The 13,656-nt window shown below is 30.8% G+C and overlaps 1 protein-coding gene across 10 annotated transcripts in view; it reads left to right on the top strand.

Annotated features, from left to right (window-relative positions):
* LOC142323519 (uncharacterized) overlaps positions 1-13,656 on the top strand; it is a 149,841-nt gene that overhangs the window by 49,676 nt on the left and 86,509 nt on the right. For 4 of the 10 annotated variants that reach the window (XM_075363272.1, XM_075363271.1, XM_075363278.1 and 1 more), the window contains one exon: positions 4,168-4,344. The exons of the other annotated variants lie outside the window; for them this stretch is intronic. In XM_075363272.1, the coding sequence (XP_075219387.1) occupies positions 4,168-4,337 (170 nt within the window). In that variant the 3' untranslated portion in view covers positions 4,338-4,344. The remainder of the gene's footprint in view (positions 1-4,167; positions 4,345-13,656) is intronic. 10 annotated transcript variants of the gene reach the window in all.

Here is a 13,656-nt window from a genome sequence, read left to right as displayed (position 1 = left end):
TAAGGTTAAAATCATTTAGAAAATAATGATAAAATCACCCAATATTATGGCATCCTTTTAGCAATTTTTGCTAAAAAGAATCGCCACTTACGCTTAAAAAATAACAGTATTCACCCCAATCAAACCAGACTATGGAACTGTTTTTATATAATTCAAAAAAATATTTTGCCTTATGATTAAAGGGGATTAATTATGCTTCTGTAGTCATTTTTAATAATCAGGGAAATATTTGATTACTATGGAAGAGATAAACAACAAAGTATAATATCGCACTGCTGCAACAAAATAAATCATGTAGCTTTTTTTAAATAAAAAAATTCATAATAAAATTTAAAAATACAGTACATATACTGTGTACAATAGTGTATTAATGTACAATGATTTAAAAAAAAAAACATTAGGTATTAAACTCTTTATCTCAGTTATGGCCAATTAGCATAATGAAAAAATAACTGTACATCAAAACAGATTTACTATAAACAGAAAAAGTGTTTAATTTTTTATTTTAAAGCCGACATCCTGGACTTGACTGTTACGTATTTCCACTTCTTCACTCATAAAATATCTGTAGGCGCTGAATTCGGTGCTATTCTAAATACCATAAAGCAATTTTGAATCCATGCTTGGTGTCTGTGTAAGAAACCTTGGTAAAAGAGGCATCTTTATCGTCATTGTCATCGTTTGGATCTTGTTGGACAGTTGTAATAATTATCTGATTGTCATTCAGTACTTCATTAGTGCTAGCCTCATCAACGGCACATTCAGCAAGCCATTCTATTATGTCGCAGCATTCAATATCAGGCTTTATATCATCTTGTAGATCTTGGACTACCATTTCATCATCATTGGCTTCATTTTTTTGTGAAAATAGTGTTTTCTGGTTCCATACTTGGCCGCAGTTTCACCCATGACTTTTTAATGTTGTTTCAGACATTTCCTTCCAGGCTTCTGTAACCATTTAAGTCGCATCTTTAGTATTTATTTATTTCATTGCTTGAAAAAAAGATTATGATTCTCCTCTGTTTTTTCAAGAATGGATCCAATATATTTTCGATTGTATCTTTTTTATTTAGCCATGTGACATGAGCTGGTAGAAATATTGCTTTAATTACTCCTTTTTGTAATCATTTTCATTTGGGTGACTTGGTGCGCCATCTAAAAGAAGAGCTTTTAGTGGAGAATTTTTTGATTTTAAACTTCTTTCAACTAACAGTACAAATTCACTGTAAAACTAGTTCTTAAAAAGATTGCAGTCAATTCAGGTGGAATCCTGGTTATAATAATAAACAGACAATGAAGATAAGTTTAGATTCTTAAATGTTCTAGGCTTTTGGACTTCCCAATAACAAATAACAGCAACTTATGACTTCCACTGGTGTTGCTGCATAGAGCAGTTTTAATTTATCCTTTGCCTACTTGGTATTGGTAAGATTTAAAATTTTGTGCAAGAGTTATTTTCGGGAGCATTTTATAATTTAACCCTGTCTCATCAATATTGTACAGCTGGTCGGGTTTTAGATAGTTATCTTCAACTAGCTTTTTCAATTTTACCACAGATTCATTTGCAGTGGTATTATCAACTGACAATTTTTCTCCAACAATAAAAACTTGTCAAATTCAATGGTGCTTCTTCCACCTGTGAAGCCATCCCTCACTTGCTGTGAATTTTTCATCTTTTCCCTCCAGTTTCTTGTATAGAATTTTTGATTTTTTTTAATAATGGGTCCAGATAAAGTAGCTCCTTTTCGGCAATGTCTTCTTCAACGGTCAATGTATGTGCTTCGAGGGCCTTTCAGTTTTTCCTCCAATCATTAATTGTGGTTATGCCGACTCCCAATTCTAAAGAAAAGTTTTGCACAGACTCATTCTTATCAAGTTGTTCAATTACTTGCAGCTTCTGTTATAATGAACACACTACACATTTTTGTTTTTGAGCAGCCATTAGTTAACACACAATAAAATCTAACATAGATTCAATAGCCTGCTCACAAAATTCACGATAACAGCGTCACTATCAATATGCTTGTGCAGTAATGGATAAACACGCACTGTTATACTATGCTGCTTAAATTAAAATGAATTTTTATTCCCTTAGGTACATAAGACTGTACAGTAGTACAGTATGCACATCTTCCAATATGATGCAATGATATGTTTTGGTGATTCAACACACAGACAAGTATGTGTGTACTGCATGCACATACATGCAGTACTGTAGTGTCTCAGGTGTAAGTTGGTCGGATATGGGGGGTGCTACTGTAATACTAATTAAAAAAAAAAAAAAACAACTCTGGATCCTGTTAACGAGCATATATTGTAAATATGTCCTTAAAATTATTTTCAATAGTCCCTTCTGTAATGTGAATTATTTTGTAATAATTTTTCATGTTTAATTTTTTTTTTTTTTGTCTTCAGTCATTTGACTGGTTTGATGCAGCTCTCCAAGATTCCCTATCTAGTGCTAGTCGTTTCATTTCAGTATACCCTCTACATCCTACATCCCCAAAAATTTGTTTTACATACTCCAAACGTGGCCTGCCTACACAATTTTTCCCTTCTACCTGTCCTTCCAATATTAAAGCGACTATTCCAGGATGCCTTAGTATGTGGCCTATAAGTCTGTCTCTTCTTTTAACTATATTTTTCCAGATGCTTCTTTCTTCATCTATTTGCCGCAATACCTCTTCATTTGTCACTTTATCCACCCATCTGATTTTTAACATTCTCCTATAGCACCACATTTCAAAAGCTTCTAATCTTTTCTTCTCAGATACTCCGATCGTCCAAGTTTCACTTCCATATAAAGCGACACTCCAAACATACACTATCAAAAATCATTTCCTGACATTTAAATTAATTTTTGATGTAAACAAATTATATTTCTTACTGAAGGCTCGTTTAGCTTGTGCTATTCGGCATTTTATATCGCTCCTGCTTCATCCATCTTTAGTAATTTTACTTCCCAAATAACAAAATTCTTCTACCTTTATAATCTTTTCTCCTCCTATTTTCACATTCAGCGGTCCATCTTTGTTATTTCTACTACATTTCATTACTTTTGTTTTGTTCTTGTTTATTTTCACGCGATAGTTCTTGCGTAGGACTTCATCTATGCCGTTCATTGTTTCTTCTAAATCCTTTTTACTCTCGGCTAGAATTACTATATCATCGGGAAATCGTAGCATCTTTATCTTTATGATAAATTTTTTTTCAGTGTATAAAAAATGTCCAAATACATTTAACTACATGTATGCAGGTATGCTCAAGTGTGTGTAAGGCTTGTTACAATAAGTTTGAAGGGGAAGTGATTGACGTAGAGAAGGAAGAAAGAACAAAGGAGGAGAAGTACTTTGTATTAATATTGACCGGAACTGTTACCTACCGAATCAAATCATAATGTTTCAATTCCTTATAACTCATCATCACTGCTAATAATTAAATCACAATTATCACTTAAATCACTAAATTGCTATTAACACAGCACCTTTAATTATAAATCAAAGTGTATTGTTTTCATATTAAAAGGATATATACTATATTTATATGAATTGTTTTATTTTTAAATCTGTGTAGTTTGCTACATTGCAAAAGTCTTATACTTTCCATCTTAAAACTCTTTCCACCTTTAAACACTCTAATTCACTCATTTTTTAACTTCTCGTAACAGTATTTTTCTGTACTAATACTTAACTTAAATTAACCGTTGAACTATTACAGTAGAAACAACTGAAAGAATTAATTTCTTTTTGATAATATGTAAATTAATTTTATTATGTACTTCATTTTTATTTAAGATATTGACTTATAAAAGGATGTGGATCCAATTACACTTCAGCAATTGGTTTGTTGAGCTGAAATCGGACCTTACATAATTTTACGCTTATAAATTTTTTTAATTATTTTTTGTTTATAATTTTGCATGGATTTTAATCTAAGCTTATTTTCTAAAATGACAATAAAATGCGCTACATTCAGCCGCGAGTTCAACGTCATTATTTACAAATAATATTATATCAATTTATAACCGCGAGAGTGTTCATAACTTAACATAATAGGCCTATATATTTCATGAAAGTATAAAGCTTAGGATAATACCAGAAACAGCTAAACCTGATTTGAACTTTAGTTTTAAGAAGCCATCATTATCCAGTTTGTTCGGTGTTACAGTGGTTTTCTTTGCGGTTCTTCAGCATCTCTATCCACCGGTGCCAAGTCTATATCTTGATGAACTGTTAGTTCATAAAAGCGCTGATCGATTGCATTCTAATAACGATTTAGAAGAAAGAATACGAATCAACCTTGCTATTATCATGGGCTGCACCACCGCATGGCAATAAAATTAAGGTAATTTATACTACTATTATATTTTGTGAGAGGCGGCAGTGGACTAAAACATAATGGTATGTCAGTAAACTATAATTTTTGTATAAGAAGTTTTATAATCGATAAAATACGTTATCTCTGGGTATCTTAGTCTCAAAATCAAGTTTAAGTACAGTACTTTATGTGTGGCCCGCCACATAACAAAAAATGTTTAATATTTTTAATTTTTACGACTACATATTTTTACGTTTACAATTTTAACATGTGATTTTTTAAAAAGAAAATGTTTTATTAACTGATGATGAAGGAAAACCTTGAAAGCGCTATTATGAAATAACAATAAGCAAAAGTAGAAGCATTATTGAATTCTGTACTCTTGTTAGTAAAATATTTTTATAATTTTATCTTTGACATGATTAGTATAGAGAGGAATATAGCAAATGCAATAACAAAAGAATTGATTTTGCTAAGTTAATATATATATATATACATAAATTAAATGAAAGAATAAAAATATTTCAGTCTCTACTGAGATTATCTCCATAAAACTGACTTTTACCATTATGTTTCCAAGTATTTTATTAGTAATATTTACTTAATATGTTTTCTTTTTCTTAAAAAGTAAACTATAATATTGTAATAACGGTTTACATTTTTATTACATTACTAGTCAGTCCCTCCGTGAGGGCGGTGTCTCGGAATGCGTTATTAGGTGGCTAAAATAAAGTGAAATTATTGAATACCTCTTGTCATTTTTTTTTTTTTTTGAATGATGAATATTGATTTAACGAAAGTTAGATAGAAATTTTAACTGTAGAATAATGTACTAACGAATAGGGATTTTCGCGGTAGTGAACGCTACATTCTGGTTCTTTTTTCTAATTATAGTTTATTATTTTTTGAAGAAAAACAATCGCGTAAATAAAAAAATTGATGTGGGCACCATATGACTTCCTTGTACGCCTATTAAATTACATACACATTTTAAATTGAAAAGTTGATAAAATTTTTTTTCCATAATAACTTCTGATATGTTTTCTTATTTTTTATTTTTTTGTTGTTATTGAATTATTATTTATCGTAATCTTTTTTTTGCGATCAGAGGTTAATCGTTAATAAATCAGTATATTTAAATTAAAAAAAGATATTAATTCTGATTGGAACCGATGTGGTTTCTCCTAACATCCAAATATTTCATTAATTAAAACTTTATTTGGCTTTAACTCTGGAAACGATGAAAATAAGTACCGTTTATTGAAAAGTTCTCGACGAGGGCTTATCACTGCGGTAAGAAAAAGTCCAAAATCCGATTCCTTTATGTCAAGAAAGTAATACTACACTTAACAAATATAAAAATTAATTTGAATTTAAAAATACACCGTACAATACTCGTTCGGCAGGGAAAAATACTTATACCGCATTCTTTTCAAAATTAACCGTTTCAAACGTCAATTTTTGTATTACGCCAGTGTATTTTCTAACAAAGTCCCCGACCGTTTTAACGTCCTAATAATAAATAGTAATATAATCAAACAAATAGACGAACGGGTGAAACACAATCTAAATTTTAAAATACAAAACCGAAACGCAAAAATAACCCACACTAATAACAATTAATTTAACATATTATTATAACGAATAATATACAACAAAATACATTTTAAAAACCTACATATATAAAACTGAATATCTAGTGAATTCAGTTGTCTTATCGTACGTTATCTTACAATGTATTTCTTTTAATTTCTGCAAAATGTATTTTATTTTATACGATTTCAATGTAAACTTAAGTAATTTTACATTTTAGTTTAATGTATATTTCTCAACTTAATTTCCGAATTTTAATTTTTATGTTTTTTAGATTATATATCACGATACAAAAATCTTGTATTTTTATTTAGTTAATTATTGTTTTTAACCTATTCTGATCATGCAGCCATTAAACTGGATATGTACGGTGTCAGTTTTAAAACGCTGTTACAAAATCATTTTATATATCTTTGTCGGTTATTCTGTTTTATATTCACAAAGGAATCAGTTTTATTACACACAATTTGAACGATGTAAAATGTTTTATTTAGACTAGAAAGAATATGACCATTTTTCTCTCAGAAATCTGCTTGTGTGTGTGTGTGTGTGACTTGTGCATTATAATTACTATGAGGGTTAGGGATTTATTAAATAGCTCTTACTAGCAACATACCGAAAAACATATCCAGCACACACAAAAAAAAAGAAGGAATTTGTGATCATAAATACGTCACTTTTACTTGATGTCTATAAATATATTTTCCGACAAACGATATCGGTAAACATGTAACGCATGTTTTTTTTGCCAATATGAATAGCCTTTTGAGTGGCGGGAATATTTATAAAACGTAGATTTCTGAATCTTCTTTCATTTATACTAAGATATATTACTAATCTATTTAACAAAAACATTTCAATAACTATTTAGCATAACCCTTTTTTTTCTGTGTATTATTTTTTAAATGCTTTTATTCAGAGTTATCAGTTATCAGTTAAGAAATGTATCTTCGCCGGTGAGATCACTATCGACTAGTAGTTCCATTCTCCTTACCTCTGTTGGTGGTAGTGATATCATCGGTGAAGAAACATCTTAACTGGCAGAGTAATATCAAGATTGAGCGACTCAAACCTTCATGACAATTTTCTGAGGATTAAAAATGCCCCTGAATTCAGATTTTAGTATATACTTTAATGGAATAATAGCATCAACCAGGATCTGAACGCCCCTCTCACCTTCAGCGAATTACAAGATGTACTTGCACATCTAAAATATTCTAGCCCTGGATCTGATTGAATTCTATATATCTTCATATGGGAACTCTCTGATTAGGGTCTCGTCACCTATTACACCTGTTCAACATTATCTTGGAGGAAGGAGTGTTTCCGGACGTCTGGATTGAGGCTGTAGTCATTCCTGTGGTTAAGCCCAATTGTGACATCGCTTCAGCAGAACTACCATCTGATTGCTTGAACATGCACCTTTTGCAAGGTGATTGAGGAGATGATAAATAATAGACTGAAGTGGCATCTGGAGAGAATTAAATTCTTCTCCTAGTACCTATACATATTCAGGAAAAAGATCTACCACGGAGCACATATTAATTTCATTTTTTTGTTATTTAAATATTTAATCGCTACTCTAACATTAAATAAAATAGAAATGTTCTTAAATTTATTTAAATTTTTGTTCTTTTTTAATTAATTAATTGTTGTTTTAATTAATAATAATTATTAATTGTTGTTTTTGTTGTTAATTAATTTTATTTAAAAATTCGTAGAAATGTATGATTTCTGTTAAAGAAAATTTTTTAATTGCATTTTAAATAAATTTCGATAGTGCCTTTCTAAATGGTTTAGTAGTGTATTAAAAATGGCAACAGAAGCATAAGAAGGTCTTACATACCAAATTATTATCTTAGTTACACAATACACAATAATAGTTCTGTTGTCTAGTTTGATAGAGGTGAATGATATATATATATTTTTTTTTTAAATACGCATGTATTTTTTTTTAGCAAAGATTTCATATTCAAAAATATAAACCGAAGAATAAATGAATATTTTTATTTTTCTAAATATTAATCTAAATGATTCAGACCTTTAGATACCAAAAAATAATCTGCAGCTCTTTATTGTAACTTGAAAACTTATTCTGACTTTTTGATGTAGCCCAAGAGATAATATTACACTACAGACAGGAATTTTCACTGCAGATATAAGCATAATAAATATTTAATAAAGATGACAAGCTTAGTTTTTTATTAAGGCATTTAAAAGCAAAACATTATGGTTTGTTTCTAACACAAATGAAATTAATTACAAATTATAATTTCCAAACAAGGATTAATGGTAATTTATAACGGAATATTGCCATAACTGTAATGGTTATAGGGTACATAACGTGAGATAAAAGTTATCTCCAAAATTAACCCTTATATATGTATATATAAGGGTTGTTAAGAAGAATGTCAAATAAAGCAGTTTCTATTGTCTTCCTTACTGAGCTGAATATTTTGTGTGTATCATCAAAACACCATTTGCCAAACCCACTAAAATGTAGATGATATTCCTAGAAGTTCTAGAACTGAAACATTCTTTCATCAGAAGGACCGACTATATTATGAACATCATTAAAAACAAAGAAAGCATCTTTAATTAATGCTTATAATTCCTCAGTCGGTTTCACATATCACAGTTACAAGAAATACAGATTCAGATACCAGAAAATTACAATTTAATGTTTTCTTTTTTTACTGAAAACAAAAAGAGAAGAGATAAGAAAGTTTATTATACATTTGTATTTGGAGGAGGGGACACAGATTATGATATATACTGATTAATATAATTCAGTTATACTGAAGAGTGATAAAATTGAATGATATTAATACATAGCATGTTATACCAAATTTTACACATTTTTAATTTATAATCTAATGTTAATAGTTGCTTTTATACTATTTAATTAATCAGTTAACTTCTAAAAACAAATTATATTCCAAAATAAAACTAATGTTGTAGTTTTTGGTCTTATTAATAACTGCATATATTACAGGTTTTTTTTATTAACAGGAATAGATAATTATTTATGTTTAGTTTAGTTTGAGTTATTACAAGAAAAGGATTTTTTTTATTTCAGAATTTTTGATTTCAAGCCAGATCAAAGCCTCAATTCAAGGTTTTTTCAATAGATAAAAAACTTGTGATACATATATATATATATAACCTTTTTGTATGTATGTAAAAGTACTGACATTTTAAGAAATAAGTTTAAAATATGTATTATAAATATTCAAGAATTTACCAGTCTGTTTTTAAATTTTATCTATGGTATGGAAAAGTATATGAGCACACACACACACACACACACACAAAATATATATATATTTTACCTGCACATATATATATATAAAAGAAATTTACAAAAGAAATTTAAAAAGAAATTTACGTAAAAGAAATTTACGTCATTGTTTTACAATATAATTGATTTTAATTATTAAAATATTTATTTATTTATTAATAGAAAATTGTTTTAATTTATATAACTTAACTAAGGTCAAGCAGAAGAGGGTTAGTGAAGTTCTGTAGTAATCCAGTATTATGGGTTTTTATACTTTTAATATCTATAATATATCGGAGTAAAACTCAGTTCAAAAACAAAATTCTTCCTCGATTGAAAAAAGTCTATTTTATCATATTTTTTTACAGCAGTTAAAGCGCATCTCTCTGTGGGTGAGATAAGTTGTGTAGAGTATGCAAGAGGACAAAAGTTTCGAATATTGCGTCCGGGTGTACGTAACTGTATTTTGTTTTCCGTAGGATTACACCCGTGTAATGCTTTATGAAAAAAACAGTAAATCAAAGTATTCTCTTCGACATACAAGAGATAGTAAATTATGTAGTAATTGAAGCTGTTGTTTTCCAAGTTGGTGAAGTTTAAATTTGTGAGTCAGCCAAGATAGAAAGTTGTTCTGAATGGATTCAATTTTAACCGATGTATAGTCTCTTCGAGAATTCCAGGTTGAGGTGGAATATTCAAGCTGGCTTTGAACAAGTGACTTGAAGAGTAAGACACAGAATTCCAGGTTGAGGTGGAATATTCAAGCTGGCTTTGAACAAGTGACTTGAAGAGTAAGACACAAGTTCGAGGATCAACAAAAGGTCTCGCAATCCATTTCAATAGACCAAGATTTCTCTTCGCTCGGCTCACAATAATGTCTGCGTGTTAAGAAAGGTATAGCTTGGAGTCAAGGAGTATGCCTAGATCGGTGACGGAGTTCACAGTATTAATGAGAAGAGAGTTTATTGTATAATTATACCAAGCAATGTTAGTTTTTCGGGAGAACGGAATATGTTTAATTTTTGAGAAATTTAGCTGCATGTAATTTCTCATTGCCCACTGGTAAATACGGTTAATATTGTGTTGTAACATTAGGTGATCATGTAAGCTTTTAATCTGAAGAAATAATTTAAGGTCATCGGCATACATACTCAGACCAACAGAGACGGATTCAATAATATCATTTATAAAAAGTAGAAACAGCAACGGGCCAAGGTTGGAACTCTGTGGAACTCCAGAGATTGCAGAGAATTATCTTTGGGAAGTGCATCCAGCATACCTAACAGCAAAAGTTCTGTTATTCAAGTATGAAGAGATCCACTTGACAAGACGCTCACTGAACCCAAATTCAGCCAACTTCTTTTGGAGCAGGTAATGGGGCATTTTGTCAAATGCTTTTTGAAAATCAAAATAGATAGCATCCACCTGACCTTGAGATTCAACAACAGGACCGATTTTATCAAGGAAACAATTGAGGTTTGTGGTTGTGGAACGGGATTGCATGAAGCCGTGTTTGGAAGCGGAGATTTTATGTTTGATGTTTTGAGATATATGAGATGTTAGGATTGATTCAAACATTTTAGAAAAGAAGGATAGGATGGAAATAGGGCGGAAATTAGGAATAAGGGGGACACCAGGTTTGGGAATTGGAGTAACGATCGCCTTTTTCCATAGGCTGGGGAAGGTACCTGATTTCAAGCTCTAGTTGCACAATAAGGCCAGAATAGGAGCGATCACGCTGCTGACGCCTTTAATAATAAATGGTGGTATGCCATCAGGTCCACTGGCTGCCTTGATTAATTCCGTTAATGGTGGTTAATACTAATTCGACGCTGACATAGGGTATATCAAGCTCAGCACAGTTCATCCGATCTTTGGACGTTGAAGAGGTATCCGCTCTTACATCCTCTGGAAAAGTCTGAAACACAGATTGAAAGTACTCCCCAAAACGAGTACATAGCACTTGAGGATCTAGTTCATTATTGATCAGAGGTGCAACTACTCTTTCTTGGTTAGATCTGTGTTGTGAGACGTATTTCCAAAACCTTGAAGGCTTAAACGTTAGATCGCTTTCGATGAAGCTTGCGTGGTTATAATTATCCCTAGAAACCATAAGTTTAACTTTCTTTCGTAGCTCTGAAAACGAGCGATAGTCAGAAGTAAGTCTCGTTAATTTAAATCGTCGATGTGCTACTTTTTTCTTCTTAATCAGCGCTATAAGTTCGGCTGAAAACCAGAACGGAAACTTAGGAGATCGACGACGAGTGATAGGAACATTCTTGTCTACAGCTTTACTGAACACCTGACGAAAATTCGTCACAGCTTCGTCTAGGTTAGGACACAGAAGAACATTGCCCCAATCTGCGTTCGTCACATTTTAAAGAAAGATTTAAAGTCTCCCTTTCTGAAATTATACGTGGGACGATTTGTAACATGATCATGAATGAACGAAGAGTCATGTAAGATTATTGAGAACCGAGGATGATGTTTATCCGGGTGCACAACACCGTCCGAAGAAAGAGTTGACACAGTTACATTCGTCAATACAAGATCTAGGCTAGTTCCTTGTGCAAAGTTATGGTTATAAAAAACCTAGGTTCAAAAAATCTACTAGATTGAAGATGCGGTTAGATCGACATTTAGAATAGTAATTGCAACCGGAAAGAAAAGTGCGATCATTCCAGACCACACCCCGGGGGTAATGAAGTCACCAGTTATTATTATGTCGTATTTTACGGAATCTATTTGTAAAATTAAATCATTAAAATAGTGTTCTAAAACAGATGGGTGCACAGATTGTGGAAAATAATGAACACCGAGTATTAGGTTTTTAGACGCAGTTCTTGGTACCTCGATCCAGACCGATTTGGCAGTCATCTCCAGATCCTTGCGTCGAACACATTTAATATAGTTTTTAACAGCGATTAAAGTGCCTCCGCCACGGTCAGCGACGGAAGATTCATAGTTTCTGTCTGAACGAAACACTTTATATGATTCCGGGAAGAAGTTTACATTACTATGAACGTCCGATAGCCAAGTTTCCGTCAGTGCAATGGAGTCGTAATCAGAATCTGTAAAAGCTGCGTAAACCTCGGAAGACTTAGTACGTAGACCGCGAACATTTTGATACAGTATAGACATCTTAGCCATTAGTATTAGTATTACCATCCTTCCCTGGTGAATTTGTATTTGTCTTATTTTTCAAGAGCCCAAAAAAGCTGGAAATTAAAATACCTTCTGGCCAAATACTAGCATCGTTTATTTTATTAAATCTATTCGGTAGAAGAGAGAGAGTGTGTGTACGAGCGAATGTGTTATATGATGTCTATAATTAGACCCAAAAATTATTTTACTATTTAATTTAATTGTATTTTTAAGGGCTCCTTTTTGCATTTTGTTACAGATATATTTATTGACCGGTCAACTTATACGGTACTTTTTAATGTTTGCGGTAGCTTTATATAATAAAATAATAACTAAGGTAATAAATTAATAGTTCAATTTAAAATATTTAATTAATCTATCCGTATACAATCTACCGATTAAAAAAAAAAAAAAAAAAATGTGGCATATTTTATTGTAGTGTTTCTAATTCTGGTGTATATTATTATATTGTTTTTTTGGGATAATATTTAGATTTCAAATAAAATAAAAAACAAACGTGTAATATTAAATCGATTTTATTACGAGACCGGTAAAGGATTTTGATATTTCAAGGAACGATTTATTTAGGTTCAACGGCACAAAACAATCGCGTATTAGTTAAACAATCTGTAACCTATGAATTCGTTTCAAAATCAAAAGGCAAATTTATAAATTGACTACGTATATTTCGATAAATGGATTTGCGTTAGTGTAATTTGATACGATAACGGCATTTTGAGTATAAGTAAAAGTTAGCTCTTATTCCGACTAATGAATATACAAGGATATTTTCACTAAACAATAATACTTATGCGATAAAAAGCAAACTTACTGTATTAGCGATAAAAATGGTAATTAAAAATTATTATGGCATATACTGGAAACAGTGTTCATAATTTCCAAAATAATGGATCGTATTTGTTTTCCGATTTAATAAATCAAAAGGATATCTCGATGCTGTGTGACACGACTGAGTGTCGTCAGTAGGAGGAAATCGTACGAATCAATAAATTTATACATACATTTACGTAATAAATATTTTCTTAATAAATAAAATCAAAATATTTCGTATACTCTACTTACATTATTAAAGTCGTATTTTGCCTGATATCCATTTATACAATTTTATTTGTTACTTATTAAAACATTTCATCACAAAACTTTGTTTCACCGCAGTATATCGCATTAATGAAGGAAATACGCTAATGAAAATTAAACATATTAAAAAAAACTTATTATTAAAAACTTAAAATTCTTATTTTACTTCATTTTAAATACATAAATTTTAATTTAATCAATTAAAGGCTGTTACAAAAAAAAAA

This window comes from Lycorma delicatula, chromosome 4 (genome assembly GCF_047948215.1).
Source record: "Lycorma delicatula isolate Av1 chromosome 4, ASM4794821v1, whole genome shotgun sequence".
Lineage (NCBI taxonomy): Eukaryota > Metazoa > Arthropoda > Insecta > Hemiptera > Fulgoridae > Lycorma > Lycorma delicatula.
The sequence above is the reverse complement of the archived record's forward strand: the minus strand, read 5'-3'. Positions and strand labels throughout refer to the sequence as shown.